We start from the raw sequence: 18,715 nt of genomic DNA, 5'->3' as shown, positions 1-18,715 counted from the left end.
GCCCACATGAAATCCCAAACATCTGCAATGTTTTCTGTGCAATATCAGAGCATCAATGGTATGAAAGAAGGCATCTCTATGAGGCTGATTTGTGATCCTGACAATGCCCCCAAAATATTTTATAAAATTCCAAATGATTCTTCTCCATTGAGTGATACGGCCAAAAACGATAAATAACACAATACAAAACATAAACTGTTCAACCTGGCAGAGGTATGCTCTCTACCAAGTGCCGTTTTAGTTCTTCCTCTGTTTTTAGGACGAAGAGCATGCTTGGGTGAGAACCTCGCCCGCACGGAATTATTCATCTTCTTCACTGGACTTCTTCAACACTTCACTTTCAAGGCTCCCATTGGCACACCACATCCAGACCTGACACCACAGATTGGGACCATTGCATCTCCGAAACCTTACGCGGTCTGTGCTTCGAAGCGTTAATTGAGTTATGCAATAAATGTATTAATACGTCTTGTGACTAAAATGCACACATGTAATACTTTTAAGACATTATAATTCCTCTTTTTTTTGTCCCCCGTCGCACCGCGGAGCGAAAGGGGGACTATGGTTTTCCTCTCCGTCCGTGTGTCCATCCGTCCGTCCGTGCGTGCGGGCGTGCGTGCGTGCGTAAGCGAAGGACCGCATTCGAATTTGGTGTGTGGGTGCAACCCACGTCAAAATTCAAGATGGCCGCCACCATGTATGTCTGAACCTTGTGAGCAGAATATCTTGAAAAATAAGCGAAGTACAAACTTCTAATCTGGTGTGTGGGTGTATCTAGGCACAAGCAAGAACGCTATTGAAAATTGCGTCGCCACGTCAAAATCCAAGATGGCCGCCACCATATATATGTCTGAACCTTGTAAGCGAAATATCTTGAAAAATAAGCGAAGTACCAACTTCTAATCTGGTGTGTGGATGTATCTAGGCATAAGGAAGAAGCCTATTGAAAATTGGGTCGCCACATCAAAATCCAAGATGGCCGCCACCATGTATGTCTGAACCTTGTGAGCAGAATATCTTGAAAAATAAGCGAAGTACCAACTTCTAATCTGGTGTGTGGATGTATCTAGGCATAAGGAAGAACCCTATTGAAAATTGGGTCGCCACGTCAAAATCCAAGATGGCCGCCTCCATGTATGTCTGAACCTTGTGAGCGAAATATCATATCATAGCATGTTTTCTGCGTCTTCCACTTTGTCAACTCACATCACTTCCCCGACGGGGGACCGAGGCGTAACGCTTGTTTTTCTTCACATTTATTTATCTTTTTTTCCGAGTGGCACCAAAGTGCCAATGACCAGTTGTAAAAGTTTCCATAGCTGATATATAATTTGTACCTTGAAAGGTTGCTATTCCAGTGCAGGGTGCTGAAAAAGCAGCCCACAACTAACATGGGAATTTGTTGAACTTGGAAACCAGAACGATGATGTTGGAGCTGATTTACATACGTACATGATGTAACCTTTCGCACACAGTTATGTTTTACATTTTTTCACTTTACTTTTCTTGTTACAAACACTGATATTTTATCCAACTCAACCTGCCAAAAGCTTGGTTACCAATGAAGGATGAGACGGGGATGGTAGGATTTGCAAATAACTACATTAACTTTCAGCAGAAACGTAACATCCTTGGGAATAACGAAGGATTATAAGATGTAGTCGCCAATGGCGGGTCGGAGAGGATGCATCGCTTACCGTCCCACGCAAGTGTGTGTGATGACCCACACGTGATGCTGAGTGCGGTGCTGAACAGCTCACGTCTCTCCAGCAAACTCTTGTGGCTTTTTTTTTTACTTACTTTTACTCATTTGTTTCCTGACTTATTCCAGTGCCTGCAGGTTCCTCTTAAAAACCAGCTCATGGTAGCATATCCACACCGACGTGCGGGACATATGCCACACTGGGTGAATCAGGACCAAGAGTTTTGGTGGAATGAAGAGGGTTATAATCATAAATAGGAGGGTTTTGGGAGATGGGTTAACAAAGTACTACAGGCTCTAGACTGTCTCGAGAATGATGGACAGATATCATGTGCATCGATACGAAGGCCCCATAAGGCTAGGCCTAGATAACAGTACAAACTCAAGTAACAGTGGTTGTCTTTACATTCATACACCGCCTGAGCCCTCATTACTTTTCCCAAGAATGTGACAATATTATACCGAGGGTAAAATGGTTTGGATTGGTGAAGGGATGAGGGATTTTTTTTTTTGTCTTGCTTTGTATTCTTTGTCTATGCTATTAAATTCCTTTGATTTATTTAGCAGATTAAAATGAAGCTATCAAAATGATCCGTGTTTTCTTTTTCACCAAAAAATCTATGCAGCTCCACATGGTGATCTTTCATTTTGGGGTCTTGCAACAAACATGGCTGCTTTTTCATCAACCTGCTCAACAACTAAATTCATGTAGTGTTTTAATATTGATAAGGTGGGCCGCAGGGTGGACTCATCAAATCCGCCCACCCGATCAATCACCAGTTTAGCAACGGACCGAAGGAGAGCATTCACCGTCTGCTGGAAAAGCCCAACAGATCTTCGCTTTGCTTTTTGGTTTAGAGAAAATTTAAGCGAGAATCTGTCGCTGTGATTGGTTCCCTGTTTGTTAGAACCTTCATCACCATTTGAAGACCCCCTAATGAGGTTTGGCATCGATTCCCAACAGTTGCGGATTTACTTACGCTGTGGTGATAATCCCAATCATGAACCACGTACTAGAGCAACAAACATGTGGTGAAAACAGGTTTCATAAATAATAAAAGAGAATGGGGAGAACAGGGAAGAGAGAGAGAAAGCAGGTACTTCAATAAATGTATGGAACGCTGATGCTGAACATATACTTATGGTATAACTAGTCCATATTAAACCCATTACCCTCATTTGGCTGTGGGCTGCTGGTCTCTATCGTTCAGTTTTGTATCCACAATTAAGGAACTGCTTAATTTCCCCGGCATTTAATATTTTTAACACTGCAGAACCTAAATTGCCTTGTTGGCACTTCCAAAAACCTGCAGTTTAGCAGTATTTTTGCTCTCAAGTTGAAAAAATTGTCTGTCATTGCAACTAATCAAGTTTGCCACTCGAGCTTTGCCAGCAGTGGAACGGAGAGGGGTGGGGGGCAATGGAATCAATGTTCAGACAAAATGGCAGCGCTTGGCCCAGAATGGATGGGAGTGTGGGGAGCAGAAGTTAGGTTGGTGGAGGGTTGTACCAGGAAACAAAGGGAAGAGTTGTGGTTGGTCCTGTGATGTCGGGGGATTTCAGTGTGAACATCGGTTTGAGGCAGGGAAGTGGTCTCAGCCCATTCCTGTTTATCATGGTGATGGAGCTGGTAATCAGGAAGAAAAACATGACAGGTATTCTGGGGAGGATACAATATTGTATGCTGACGATCTGGCTGTTGTGGTCGAGAGTGGATGGGAGATGCAGGAAGTACTGGGGGAGTAAAAGGAGGCATTTGAGAAACATGGGCTGAAAATGAGCATGGAGAAGATGGAGGTAATGTGGGTTGGGCAGCAGAGAGCTAATAGGATGTAGGGATGTGGAAAGCAGCAAGGAGAGGGTGCGGGGCGATGAAAGCCAGGAGAGGGAGGGGCAGAGGCGAAGCCTGGAGCGGGGTGAGAAGGGGGAAGCAGAGAGAGGACAGGATGTGGTGAAAGCTGAGGAGGGGGAGGGTACTGACATGGAGGGGTTTGGTACCGGGGAAGGGGAAATTATTGTCGTTAGCACACAACCTCTGCAAAACTGTGCCTCAGCATTCGGCTGTAAGTGAAAGAGGAGGCTGGATCAACAAAGCCTTTAGGAGTGAAGAGATTCTGGGAACTGAGCCTTGCTAAGGTGAACAGGAAGAGATTTTGGTGATGAAAAATAATGAATGGTTCGTTACATCCGCCACCAAAGGTCAATGGAGGTTATGTTTTCACCTCTGTCTGCTTGTTTGTTTGTCTATGTGCAGGATAACCCAAAAGGTTATTGACGGATTAGGACGAAATTTAGTGGACAGTTTGGGTGTGTGGAGAGGACAAAGTGATGAAATTTTGATGAAGATCCGTATCCAGATACGATAATTTTTTTAGTGTTTTTCACCATTGAGAGATACAGCACGATATATCAAAAAGTTATGGAAGGATTCGGATGAAACTTAGTGGATGAGTTCGGTATCTGATATGTTGTGGACGGGTTATGACAAAACCAGGTGGTTGAGTTGGGACGGTGACAAGAACAAGCCGATTAGATTTTGGTTCAGGTCCGGATCCATATTCAGCCTGGCGGATACAGCGTCATTTCACCTTCCTTCAATGTCTCCAACTACTGCTCTTTCAAAACTGCACAGAACTCTATGTCTATGATCCTTCCTGCAGAATGAAAAAATATCGACATATTTTTACGGAACTGGTGTTCGAGATTCGCCACGACGAGACATCACTCTGCGGTCCAGGTTGTTGGTCAACCACGAATGCCAAGCAGACTACCAAATCTCTCAGGGTCCTTCGTCTAACAACATTTACCTGAGAGTGACGTGGCCGACCTGACCAGGGATTGCGCCCTCAATGCGTACTCGGTTACTTAATTAGGAACGGGTGAGCGGTACTGTTGAATACGCACCGCCTAACGTTTGGAGCCAATCAATTGGTTATCACTTGTACAGATGATGCTACACCAATGGAGGAAAACACATCACAGGTGGATTGGAAAAACAAGTGTAAGGGGGGGTTTATTATTTTACAAAGGGGGGGGGGGGGGAATGTATACATTCAAAGCAAATGTTTATTCGTAAGTACAGCAGACAAAACAGTTATTCATTTGGTGCGACTAAAGACAAGTAATGGGGAGTATTCATGTGGTGCAGCAATGTACAGAGCAAAAAGACACTGATGATCTTAACATGTTATAAATAAAACACGTTAAACGATCTTACCGACATTAACATGACATTGGCGCCAAATCAGATTCACACCCGAGGGAAAGATAGAAAAGTTCAGAAAGAAAGAGCAAGGCAAGGCTGGTCCTGTCATGTATCGATGTTTGAGTTGATTGAGGGCAAGTATGGCAAATGATTTAATACATCGATTGCAGCCAGCCTGTACACACCAGGCCCGGCTCCCGCTAATCCACCTCACCGGAAGTGACAACCCCACTTTCATGTCAAATATATAAAGGTCAGCTGCATCGCATCTGAAGCATACATATTACAGGTCTGACCACTTGCTCAATGCGTGAGGACTGACAAGTCCGTTGCTTCCCTGTGCCAGGGGAGAGGCAATTGGAAAGAATACTGGTCATGCTCTTTACGTATTGAATGATGGTCGTTGGCGCCGATTGTCCGGCCTACTCCAACCCTCATTCATCACTCCTCCCTCGTTCCGTCTGCAGGTTTGGCGTCTCCGTTCTGTCTGGTCGCTCCTACCATTTCCTGTATTGACCTCGCTCCTACTGCACTGTCTCCAAACAACCACTCACCACTCCCGCTCTGTGTCTGATCCCAGGACCGTATTGTCCAGAGTCTAGACCGATTTGTAACCCCACCTTATATGCGTTTAGAGAGGGATGGAAATTGACAGGGTCAATGGTGACGCTCCACCCTTTCCAGGCGTGGTTGCCGGGAGTAAAGGTCATGTACTGCCCTCTCCAGTCCATTGGCCCACAGGAGCCTCCATCTAACGTCATCCTCTGAGTCTGTTGATCCCAAATTGTCTTCATTGGCTTCTAGGATGGGCTATGGTACTGAGTTCTTCACTTAACATTGGCCAGGTTTGTATTGCTCCATGTTCGCGGCATGCCTATCAGGATCCAGATAGCATGGTAGATCACCCAGGACATGCTGAGGAACAAAAATATTCCAACTAAGTAGAGTACTGGACGAGTGTGGGAGATGGTGGGTGGGGGCGGAGGAGGTGGTACACGGTAGCCATATCCAGCCCGCTGACTTGTATGATAACTGAAGACGAGATGAGATGGTCCTGTTCATAAGAGAGAGGGCAGGTTTCTGTGGAAGTATTCCCAGGTCACAATATCAGTGGTGGCAAATATAGGAGATCAGTCCTGGGGTTACATAGCGGCTTGTAGTCCCTGACAGTCACATAGAGTGAACTGCGAGACTCGCCTGCGCTGAGGCAGCTTTCTTAGAATAGCCAGGGAGATGTTGACTCTTACAAGCACCTGATCAGGTGAACCAATTGGAGCAGAGAAAGAGCAGCAGACATTTGCGTAAAAGTTAGTCATCACCAAGTCCAGAAGGGAGGATTTGTCATTGGGGGATATCCAGGTCAGAATGTTCACACATTGAGTAAGTTCCATGGAGTCACACAAGTCCTTCGCTGAAGTGACACGACTGGTGAGAGAGGTACCAACACCTAGCCAAGTTGACATGGTGACAATTGAAATCATCAGATGTGAGGAAGAGAATCATTGGAATCTCCCGCGATGAAGCTAACTCTGAGGGCCTTTCACTCACTCACCGCAGGCAGGTTGGTGGTCTTTCCGTCTTCTACCGACTCCTCTCTGCGGCCTTGCTCCCCCAGCTCTCTCTGTGCTCTGTCCCCCAAATATTCCTGCAGGTCGCACAAGATCTGCCAGCAACCCTCTTATGGTTAAACTGCCAAAATCAAGACTCTCTGCTCACCTTCACTCTTTCATTCCTCTTTTCTCCTGCCTCTGGAACAAACTCCCCCACCCCCTTCAATCCCACTCCTCCCTCCAGGTCTTTAAAACAGCTGTTCACCACCATCTCTTATCCCCATCTGTTCATCCCCATCGAAAACCTTGATCATTTCTACCCCCGCTAATTTCACCCCAGATTCACTTTTCTGAAATACCAACTTCCTTCCTGGAAGTCCTTGCAGTGTCCTTGTGTTTTATACTTCTCCCACCCCTCCCCCCCCTTCCTACACCACCTCCCCCCAAGCCCTCTCCCTCCCACAGATCTCCCGATGTCCCTGCTCTCAAATGTTGTGTTTGTGTGCTTCCCCTTCTCTCCCCATCTTGTCAACACTCCCCTTATTATATACTTTGTGTGTCTGTTTGATTTTTGTGTGATAAATGTTAGCTCTTTCACGAGCCTCGATCTTGTATACAAAAAATTCAGGAGAGAGATGTTGAAGAGAAATTCAGAAATTCAGAAATTCAGAAGAGAAAAAGAGAGAGAAATTCAGAGAGAAATCCATTCAGGGCCACATGTTGACTACGACCAGAGAGGAAGTCTGCAAGCCATGTGTGGAGATTTCCATTGATACCATAGGAGGAGAGTTTGGTGAGCAGAGCTGGGTGCCATACCGTATCGAAGGCACGTGATATGTCAGGGGAGATAGCTCTGATTTCCTGTTTGGCATTGAGGACCTCCATCCATTGTGGAGACAGCAGAAGCAGCATGTCCAGAGTAGTGACCTGGTCTGAATCCAAATTGATGATCGGAGATCAAGCCATTGGTGAAGAGGAAGGATTTTATATCCGAAGCAATGATGGATTCCATGACTTTGCTGATAATTGGGAGCAGGCTGATTGGTCTGTAGTTGCAAGGATCTGTTTTTGCACATTTTTTGTGTAAAGCGGTAATGTTTTTTTTTCTTTTTTTCTTCTTTTTCTTTGTATACTGAATCGAGGCTCGTGAAAGAGCTAACATTAACTTCACAAACAAATCGACCAGATAAACAAAATACACAAAAAGAGGGAGCGGAAGACAAGATGGGGAGAAAAGGGGAAGCACACACACACAACATCTGAGAGCAGGGAGATGTGTGGAAGGGAGAGGGCCCGGGGGGAGGAGGCGTGGGAAGGGGGGGGGGGGGGGAGGGAGAAGTATAAAGCACAAGGACACCAAGGACTTCCAGGACAAAAGTTGGTATTTCAAAAAGTGGAATTGGGGTGAAATTAGCGGGGGTAGAAAAGATCAAGGTTTGGGATGGGGGAAGATAAGAGATGGTGGTGAACAGCTGTTTTAAAGACTTGGAGGGTGGAGTGGGATTGAAGAGAGTGAGGGAGTTTGTTCCAGAGGCGGGAGAAAAGAGGAATGGAGGAGTTTAGGTGAGCAGAGAGTCTTGATTTTGGCAGTTTAACCAAAAGAGGGTTGCAGGCAGATCTTGTGCGACCTGTAGGAATATTTGCGGGACAGAGCCCAGAGAGAGCTGGGGGGGGGGGGGCAAGGCCAGAGAGGAGTCGGTAGAAGACGGAAAGACCACCAACCTGCCTGCGGTGAGTGAGTGAGAGGCCCTTGGAGTTAGCTTCATCGCGGGAGATTCCAATGATTCTGAATGCTTTGGTTTCAACAGCGTGAAGGCGAGCTAGGTGTGAGGCAGGAGCACCAGCCCAGAGGGGAGAGCAGTATTCCATTGAGCTGTGGATGAAAGCCTTGTATGTGGTGAGGAGCTCAGGTGTGCCAAGGAAGGACTTTGCACGACGGAGGATGCCCAGTCGGCGACTGGCTTTGGAGGCCAGATTTGAAATGTGGTTTTTCCAGGAAAGATCATGGCAGATAGTGAGACCCAAAAGCTTGAGTGACGGTTTGCTGATTTCCAAGATGCTGGCAGATGATCTTGAGCAGAAGAGAGGGTGAAGAGAACAGAGAGAGGGTGAGATAGAGCGGCAGGGCAGGATTTTAGGACCCGTGGGCTGATGCCGTCTGGTCCAGTTGCAGAATCAGAGTCGAGGTTTGACAAAAACTTCTCCACCTTGTCAGGAGAGAAGGACACAGAGTCCAGGAGCAGTTGGGTTCGACTGGGTAAGGTGGGAACAGAGAGAGATGTGTTTGGGACACAAGATTTTGAGGCAAACACAGAGTTGAGCCATTCGGCTTTGTCACGTGCGGTGTCAACTGTGTAGCCATTTGAGGTAAGGGAGGGGATGGAAGGGGAACAAACATTAGAAATGGATTTGACCAGATGCCACCAGGATTTGGAGGAAGGAGACAGGTTTGAGAGTTCATTCTTGAGTGTGGATAGTGCTTCCTGGAACTCCTGAGGGTAGACACACACTTGTTCCGAGCTTGGTGGAAGGAACTGAGATTGCCTACAGTTGGATTTGCCTTCCAAGAGGCAAAGGCAAGTTGTTTCAGGGCAACTGCCTCACCACAAGATTCAGTGTACCATGGACGGGAGGAAGCGTAAGACAACTGAAGACGAGATGGGATAAATCTGTGCATGAGAGAGAGCAGTTTGCTTTGGAAGAATTCCCATGAAGAATTGATCTCAGAGGCAGTCGAGATGGGAGACCACTCCAGATGATTGATGGCTGCTTGCAGACCGTGCCAGTTGGTCTGAGTGAAATGCCAGACTCGTCGACGCTGTTGAGGCTCTCTGAGAATGGCCAGAGAGATGTCCACTTTAACAAGCACATGATCAGAAGAACCGATTGGAGCAGAAGAAGAGTAGCAGACATTTGCAGGGAAATTCATCATAACCAAGTCGAGAAGAGAAGATACTGCATTGACTGAGATCCAGGTCGGGAAATTGACAGATTGTGTCAGTCCCAATGCACCGCAGAAGTCCTTTGCTGAGGTGTCATGGCTGGTGAGAGAGGAACCCACACCCAGCCAGCTGGCATGATGACAGTTGAAGTCGCCACATATGAGGAAGAGAGAGTTGGGATGAGTTGATTGAAGTTGGTCCATGTTGTCAGGCAGCGAAATGTAAATGAAGTCATCACTGTTTGGAGGACGGTACAGAACACATATGAACAAAAGGTGGGAGCGGAGAGGAAGCTGTAGCCAGAGGTACTCCTGTGGGTGGGGTGGAGAGAGGGCAGTGCAAGGAGAGTGAGGAAGAGAGTTTTTGATAAAGATAGCAACCCCACCACCAGGACGAGGCTCAGGTCTATCATACCGGAGGAGGGAGTAACCAGGAAGAGATATTAATGAATCGGAGACATCTTGAAAGAGGAAAGTTTCTGTTAAGCAGATCAAGTCTGGATTGTCAGAAGCAACCTGAATGGAGAGATCAATCAGGTTTGAGCGAAGGCCCCGGATGTTTGTGGTCCATACCGTTAATGAGGAGAGAGTGGGAGCATCGGGTGCAGGACAGGGGAGGGGAGGGGTAGGGTCAGATGAAGGATGAGAGGAGGAGGTAGGGAGAGCAGTTGATAGTGTGTCAGAGATTACAGAAGAGTTAAAAGAAAGGGAAGGATGAGGAGGACAAAAGGTTTGATGGTGATGGGATGAGGCGCAGTGAGGGGTTGTTTGAGGGGTGGGGGGGGGGGCAGAGGAAAGTCGAAGGTTGGGGGTGGTAGAGGTATGAGATAGAAAGGAGACGAAGTGGGGAGGAGGCAGCTTTAAGGAGGAAGGGGGAGGGAGGGGAATTGGAGAGGGATGGTAGGGTGGGGAGATTTGAAGGGGAGGGGTTGGGGGAGAGTTTTGGAGTGAGGTGGCAGTTTAGGAGGGGAGAGGCAAGGGGAGAGTTTAGGAGGGGAGGGGCAACGGGGGAGATTTTAGAGGGAAGGGGCAAGGGGGAGTTTAGAAAGTGGATGATTAATGAAAGACGAAACATTTATAACAAATTTGGTTTTTTGTGATTTTCAAGTTGGAGATCCGTTTAAGAACGATAGAGGAGGGGTGGAATGAATGTGAATTTAGAGCATGTTGTGAGGAAGAATGATAAGAAATTGAATTTTTTTTTGAAATGGAATGAGTTTAAGAGGAAATTGAAAAGAGCCTTTTAAATTGGAAGAAAAACAGCGTGTTGTAATATACCACTGAATAAAACACTGCAGGGGAAAGTTTAAACATATTTAAACAGAACCGTGAAGAACAATCTTATATTCACAAAAATACCAACGGGGAGAGGGAGCCTCGAGTGACAACCACGAGTCACGTGAACAGGGCAAAAGTTGGAAGGCAAGGAGATAATGGGGCGGGGCGAGACAGCGCACTTGGACAGAAGCACACGATGAGATAACAGCACACGTGGAGAAAGGGAAATAAATGTTTTTTTTGGTTTTGGGGGGGGGGGGATATAAAACGTTAGACAAAGAGTAGATGTTCAGGGAAGTTCGGGGGAGAAAGGAAAAATCTAACAACCAAGCAAAAACAGCGACGGAAGGAACTTAAGTTGCACAAATTTCGACGTGGGATGACTCAGACTACAAGGCTACAAGGCCGCACACGCGGGGCAAACATAAAACGATTAATTTATTGAGAGTTACCGGAAATTCAAACCAAAACGAACTACACACAATCAATAATGCATAGACGATAAAATAACGAGTGGAGATTTGACAAACGAATGGAAAAATAACTTAACTTTGGATGCTGGGAGAGAACAAAAGTCGCCACCTCGATCGAGAAACCAGACTTGACATTATCTTAACCTGTGTATCCAATCATGTAGGTTTTATAATGCAGCATGTGTACTACTGTGCAAAACAGAATCCACCTGTTTATCTATCACTAAGTTTCATATTTTGATGAAATTTTATCTTGGTACTTATTTTTTAAGCCATTTTAACAATGTGCGTATTTTATAACAATGTGTGTATTTTATAACAATGTGTGTATTTTATAACAATGTGTGTATTTTATAACAATGTGCGTATTTTATAACGATGTGCGTATTTTATAACAATGTGTGTATTTTATAACAATGTGTGTGTTTTATAACAATGTGTGTATTTTATAACAATGTGTGTATTTTATAACAATGTGCGTATTTTATAACAATGTGCGTATTTTATAACAATGTGCGTATTTTATAACAATGTGTGTATTTTATAACAATGTGTGTATTTTATAACAATGTTTGTATTTTATAACAATGTGGGTATTTTATAACAATGTTTGTATTTTATAACAATGTGGGTATTTTATAACAATGGGTGTATTTTATAGCAATGTGTGTATTTTATAACAATGTGGGTATTTTATAACAATGGGTGTATTTTATAGCAATGTGTGTATTTTATAACAATGTGTGTATTTTATAACAATGTGTGTATTTTATAACAATGTGTGTATTTTATAGCAATGTGTATATTTTATAACAATGTGTATTTTGTAACAATGTGTGTATTTTTTAACAATGTGTGTATTTTATAGCAATGTATGTATTTTATAACAATGTGTGTATTTTATAACAATGTGTGTATTTTGTAACAATGTGTGTATTTTATAACAATGTGTGTATTTTATAGCAATGTGTATATTTTATAACAATGTGTATTTTGTAACAATGTGTGTATTTTTTAACAATGTGTGTATTTTATAGCAATGTATGTATTTTATAACAATGTGTGTATTTTATAACAATGTGTGTATTCTGTAACAATGTGTGTATTTTATAACAATGTGGGTATTTTATAGCAATGTGTGTATTTTATAACAATGTGTGTATTTTATAACAATGTGGGTATTTTATAACAATGTGTGTATTTTATAACAATGTGTGTATTTTATAACAATGTGTGTAGGTATTTTATAACAATGTGCGTATTTTATAGCAATGTATGTATTTTACAACAATGTGTGTATTTTATAACAATGTGTGTATTTTATAACAATGTGTGTATTTTATAACAATGTGGGTATTTTATAACAATGTGTGTATTTTATAACAATGTGTGTATTTTATAACAATGTGTGTATTTTATAACAATGTATGTATTTTGTAACAATGTATGTATTTTATAACAATGTGGGTATTTTATAACAATGTGTGTATTTTATAATAATGTGTGTATTTTATAACAATGTGTGTATTTTATAACAATGTGTGTATTTTATAACAATGTGTGTATTTTATAACAATGTGGGTATTTTATAACAATGTGTGTATTTTATAGCAATGTATGTATTTTATAACAATGTGTGTATTTTATAACAATGTGTGTATTTTGTAACAATGTGTGTATTTTTTAACAATGTGTGTATTTTATAGCAATGTATGTATTTTATAACAATGTGTGTATTTTATAACAATGTGTGTATTTTATAACAATGTGGGTATTTTATAACAATGTGTGTATTTTATAACAATGTGGGTATTTTATAACAATGTGTGTATTTTATAACAATGTGTGTATTTTATAACAATGCGTGTATTTTATAACAATGTGGGTATTTTATAACAATGTGTGTATTTTATAACAATGTGTGTATTTTATAACAATGTGTGTATTTTATAACAATGTGTGTATTTTTTAACAATGTGTGTATTTTATAGCAACTTATGTATTGTTACAGACGTGGCTTAGATGTTATTTACCGAGCGGTTTGGTATGACCACGTCTGCACAAGTTACCCGATTATACCCGAACGTTGACTAATCGCGCTACGCAAGGTCAATGAAGGAAAAGACACACGGCTGGGATTAAAATGACACGACACCATGGATACGGTTCTCAAGACCTCCGGAGGAGATTATATTCGTTCGGAAGGTCAGATTACAGGGACGAGAGGTACAGCATAGAAAGACAAGCACTTAGACACAATCTTATCTTAACCCCAACAGACGACAGATAAACGGGACAAAAGGCTGACTCACACGGGGATTGATGGCTAGGAAAGGCAGGATCGATGGCTCCAGGTGCACCTGGGCTCAGGGACAGAATCGACTCGGTCCGGTCCAGAGATGCGGGAGGTCTCACAGCCTTCGAGGTGGCGTCTTGTCGTCTCAAGCTGGGGGCGCATCTGACCTCACATCCGGTGAGTCGCTTCGTATATCCGGCGGGGAGTGACACGCCCTCGGCTCGTTAGCTCCGCCTCGTGGAATCGGCACGTTGCTTCTCATTGGGTGCGTGCGGGGGGTTTACCAGGCTCCGCCCTTGACGAGGAGCTGACAGCCAGCCCCTTCGTGGTAACCCCGTGGAGCGCATGGTCATGGCGGCTAACCGAGCTGGTGGGAGGACGCACACTCCCCCCGCGCGCCGTGGTTGTAGTTGTTGTTGTAGCTGTAGTTGTTGTTGTTGTTGTTGTTTGGGGAAGAAGATGGAAGGAGGTATGGGAATGGTCCTAAACTCACTACTGGTGCCATATAATCACATTCTGGTGCAACGAAGAGTCATAATTAATGGAAACGAGTCCTTAACTGACATAGACTAAGAATAACTAGCAAGATGTCCGAAAGTTGTCTACGTGTGATGCGGTGGACCTGGGCACGACACTTAATGGGGGAAAAAGGGGGAGGTCGGCTCTACTGATTGTTGTTTACAGACAATGGGACTAGGGAATGGGGGATTGGGGATAGTTGGGGAGTATTGGGGAAATAGGGGAATATTTACAAGCGGATATGGAGGCCAAATTCCATATTCGCAACATTGCACCCTTCTCTACCCTCAGGGCGTCCCGACCCGATAAATTTTTACCTACTTTAGTGTGGCACGCAATGTAGTTCCCTCTACTATTAACTCTACCCTGAGTGCGACAGTTTTACAGATATTCACAAATGAGTAAATATGTCCCCCTGCGACGTTGCACCCTTCTCCTCACAGAAACACACCCACAGGATAACCGAATCCGGAAAGAATCCTCAAACTAAACATACAGCCGGTAGGGAGCATTATTTACACAAGACTACGCTGATATTTACACTACGATCCAGGACCTGTTTTTGGAGGAACACATGCAGATGTTATGCATAGAGAGAGCACGCATGCTAGCATCGATACACCAACCCACGAGTGCTCTGTGGCCTACGGCCTTTAATAATGTGCAGAGCACCCCTTCCAAGCATCAAGCACCACCCCATCACACAGTGAGCACCATCCGGTGCACCAATAAAGTGTCTATAAATCATTGTGTGGTGTCGCAGCCGGCCGATGTTCTGCCGCTGGTCTTGCCTTCGTGTGGTGCACTTGGTGTTCTTGCCTCTTTCAAAAAATAAAGAAAGGCGCCAACCGCGTCCATTTCTATATTGTGGCCTTCAGTGGTGTCAACTAAAAGTGGTTCACCTGCATGGCATAGGTGCCACGTTGACCCATAGGTCCATCCACGGGTGGTGCTTGGCCGCAAAAGAGCTGCGGTCCATGGTGGGTGGCCACAAACATTGCGGTCCATATGGTGTATCGATCCAGGCAGCAAACAGCGAAAGTGCAGGCCCACAACTGCGAAGCCAGCACCTCTCTCTCCTCTCTCTCCACCCCAAAGCCAGATCCTCGGAGGTGGGAGACAAAAGAAGCAGACAAGTGAGTAAGGTGGTAAGGGCGCAAAAGTGCACGCAATACAAGGTGATGCACACTGGGGGCACATGGGAACCAGGTGAGACAGGTACGTTCCTACCGTACGCCCCCCCCTCCCCCCCACCAGGTAACCTACATGGCCCCTCCCTTACCCCTTACTGTATCCACAAAACACAACACTACCCATAAACATCTACTTTACAAATCAACAAACATCCCTACTGTCTTCCCCGTTCCTCCCATAAACCAAATTCGTCTTCTCTACCTCCTAACCAATCAAATTTGCTATTTCCAACTTTCCTCAAAATTTGCCATCTCCAACTCAACATCATAATTTGCCATCACCAATTCATCATCAGTCCCTCCTAGGGAGGGAGAGATGGAATCACCCCAATGTCTCATCCACGTCGTGATGCGTCTCACAAATCCTCACAGCAATTCTCATTTCCTGCACACAGAACAAAGAAAACACAGGTGTGGAGTCATCATCATCACCACAGGTAAGTGGCTGCGTATGGTGCGACAGGTTCATCAATCCTAACTATTTCCTAAATGACTTTAACAACTTTGCACTACCCGGGGTCTTTCTCCGGCCAAACCATTGGCCCTCTTACACTATGGGTTCTAAAAACCAATTCCCATTGGCCAAACTGTGGTGCTTTCCAATTTGGGGTCTCACTCCCCCGATTCATCTCTCGGTGCCCTCGCACAATTTCAGGGCTGCGACATGTACCTCTCCCAGCGGGTCTACCCACCTGCACACCTCCACCACTGCAGTTGCCTCCGAGCTTACCTGCTCCTTACCCTAACCTAACTACCTGGGGAAGGCCCTCTGGCGCTCTCCCCACTCGGTGCCCTCTCTGGCACTGGGCTACCCGGGTCCATCCTCCGGATCCTCGGGCCCCATCCACAACTCTACCGGCTCCCAGAGCCCACCTGCGGCCTCACCTGGCCGACATCCTCACAGTGGTGGAGTGCCCAACCAACTACACACACTAACAGGCTACACGCCCAGCCATTTCCACAACACTAATGCACCCATTCACAATACCATTCTGTCACCCGCACCACAGATGCCAATATCCAACCACAATTTACCTATACCCTCTACCTAACACTTACACTACCCGCCCCGGGTACTCGTGAAAGGGGTCCACTCTTCCCCCATCCACACCTTCGCACCATGCACACCACTCCGTACCACTTACTCCAACTCTCTCCACACACCTGTACTTGCACACCTGTGCTCTCACACCTGGTGCCACCTGCACCCTTCTCTCCCCAAGCGCATTCGCGCTGATCCACAACTCTCACTACTCACACACTGCTCCACACACCTGTCCAGTTGCACACCTGTGCAATCACACCTGTTCAATTCTCACACACACGGCATCATCTCAGCTAACTACTCCCCTCTGAAACTTGCGCTTCCCAGTCGTCCCTTTAAACTATTGCGCTCCCTCGTCATTATCATCCACACTAATCTACCTGCGTCCCCACTACAGGTATCAGTCACTAACTAAACTTAACGTTACCTAATGTCATCTTCTAGGGCCCTATCAATATAACCTAACCCACCCGGGCTAGTTTTCACTGCCATACACCCCATAAACTATTGCTCCTTTGCCCCCACACATGGGAAGGGTGGCAGGGATGCCATCCCACCACATCGGGGGTCTCTCACTACCAATTTTGCACATCAAATTTCAACAAATCAAAAATTTGCCAATCACTACCCATCATCTGCCAATCACTACTGCCAATCCTTTGCCAATCATCAAATTTTGTTTTTCTCTAATTTTGGGGCCAAAACACTAACCTCATCACCCAGTCGACTCACTAATACCTCTCGGTGCGCCAATCCCTGTCCAAAGCCCGGCTTCGTAAAGCCAAGCCATGAATGCGGGTTGTTCTGTGCCAGCGGCTGGATACGTCCGGCACTCGGTACAGGGACGGGGGCTTACCCGGGCCGAGATCCCACGCACCACCTCGGCGTGGAGCCATCCCATGTCCCGATCTCGACCTGCCGGACTGCCTCAACAAAAAGTGGTCGCCATGACGACCCTTTCTATCGGGCTGCCCGCTCCGCCTAGTGGAGCACGGACGCGGCCGTTCAAAGCGAGGCCCAGCACGCACCGAGGGCCCGATTCGGCTATAAGTCGTTCTAAACTCTACCCCGTCTAACGTCGATGCTTCACCTGGACGCTTACACCCCGCAGCCCGTTCCTTGCTCACACATCCAGCCGTGCCCATGCTCCTCGTACCTTTCCTTACACACCCAGGTACACCCATTCCACTCACAGCCTTGGTCACACACCTGACCACCGAACACTTCGGCACACATTCGTTGGTAGCACACCTCACCAACACACCTCTTCGCACCCCCTCCTCGGTCACCTCCTCTGTGACAATCACAGGTGTGCTCTCATTCACACACCCAACCACGTGCCTCACTACCAACTCCAGCGTGCATTCCCACTCACGCTCTACCATTCCAGGTGTGCATCCTTCCATCCCAGGTGTACATCCTCGCTCACCTGTCACAACCAACTCACGCTCCTTGTCACTCTTACTACTCTCACCACCATTCTTGACAGCGCACTCACCCTTACTCTTGACAGCGCACTCTTTCCTCATGCACCTGTCCGTCACACACCTTTCTCGCGCACACTCTCCCGTTACACCCTCTGTAACACTCACCACAGGTGTGCATTCTTCCTTGCCTTTGACAGCGCACTCTTTCCTCATGCACCTGTCCGTCACACACCTCACCAATGGCCTCTCACGAACACCCGGGTCCATCTCGACCCCCAAGCTTCTTAAATCCCCTGGCGCATCATACGCACGACCATATTGGTCACCACTTACACCGGGTCCTCTTCCTCTTCGCTTCTCCTCCATCACCTGCGAATCCCTCATCCGGTTAATGAGCACATCATCACGATCCAAACACAGACTTTGGACCAATTCTTTTACTTCCTCCTTTATCTCTTTCTTATCCTCTCTCCGTCGCTTCTTAATTTCGCTCACCCCTTCTTCCACTTCTTCTAATTTCTGCTTCACCTCCTTCATCTCTTCGTGCGCCCCTCTAAGTTCTTCCTCTAACTCCACTTTATGTTTTTCTATGTGCTCCCGCACCTCCCGCTCTTTAACCTCCATCACCTCTACCACCTTGTCCATTTTCCTCGTCAGGTCCTCATTTACCGTCTGACACTCTTTTTTAATTACCCCTACGTCCTTTTTCATCTCCTTCTGTGTCGATTTTAAACCCTCTATTACCGCTGTGTTCTTCTTTACCTGGTCCGTTAGTTCTTTTTGTCCCTCTGTTAGCTGCTCCACCTCCTGCGTCAGGTCCTCTATTCCCCCTTGTAACTTTACAGTCCCCTTTCTCACCTCCTTCTCCATGTGCTCCTTACAGTGCCTCACCTCCTCGCGCACTCCTCCGACCTCCTCACTCACTCCTCTTCTGATCTCCTCTCCCATCACTTGCATCTCCTGCCCAGATGCCACCCTCATCTGCTCCATTTCCTCCCTGTGAGCATCCAATTTCGTTTCTACCCCCATTCTGACCCCCTCTATCTGCTGCCCCATTTGTTTAACTTCCCTTTCCGCTTGGTCCCT

The 18,715-nt window shown here is 45.8% G+C and overlaps 1 protein-coding gene across 1 annotated transcript in view; it reads left to right on the top strand.

Moving 5' to 3' along the window:
• Positions 1–2,280, top strand: part of LOC137434346 (cytochrome P450 2F2-like) — a 122,220-nt gene extending 119,940 nt beyond the window's left edge. The window contains exon 9 of the mRNA XM_078785437.1: positions 260–2,280. Within this exon, the coding sequence (XP_078641563.1) occupies positions 260–438 (179 nt within the window). The 3' untranslated portion in view covers positions 439–2,280. The remainder of the gene's footprint in view (positions 1–259) is intronic.
• Positions 2,281–18,715: the final 16,435 nt, after the last annotated feature.

Source organism: Myxine glutinosa, chromosome 10, assembly GCF_964187855.1.
Source record: "Myxine glutinosa chromosome 10, kmMyxGlut1.1, whole genome shotgun sequence".
NCBI classification, from domain to species: Eukaryota; Metazoa; Chordata; class Myxini; order Myxiniformes; family Myxinidae; genus Myxine; species Myxine glutinosa.
This window is presented reverse-complemented; position numbering and strand designations above follow the sequence as displayed.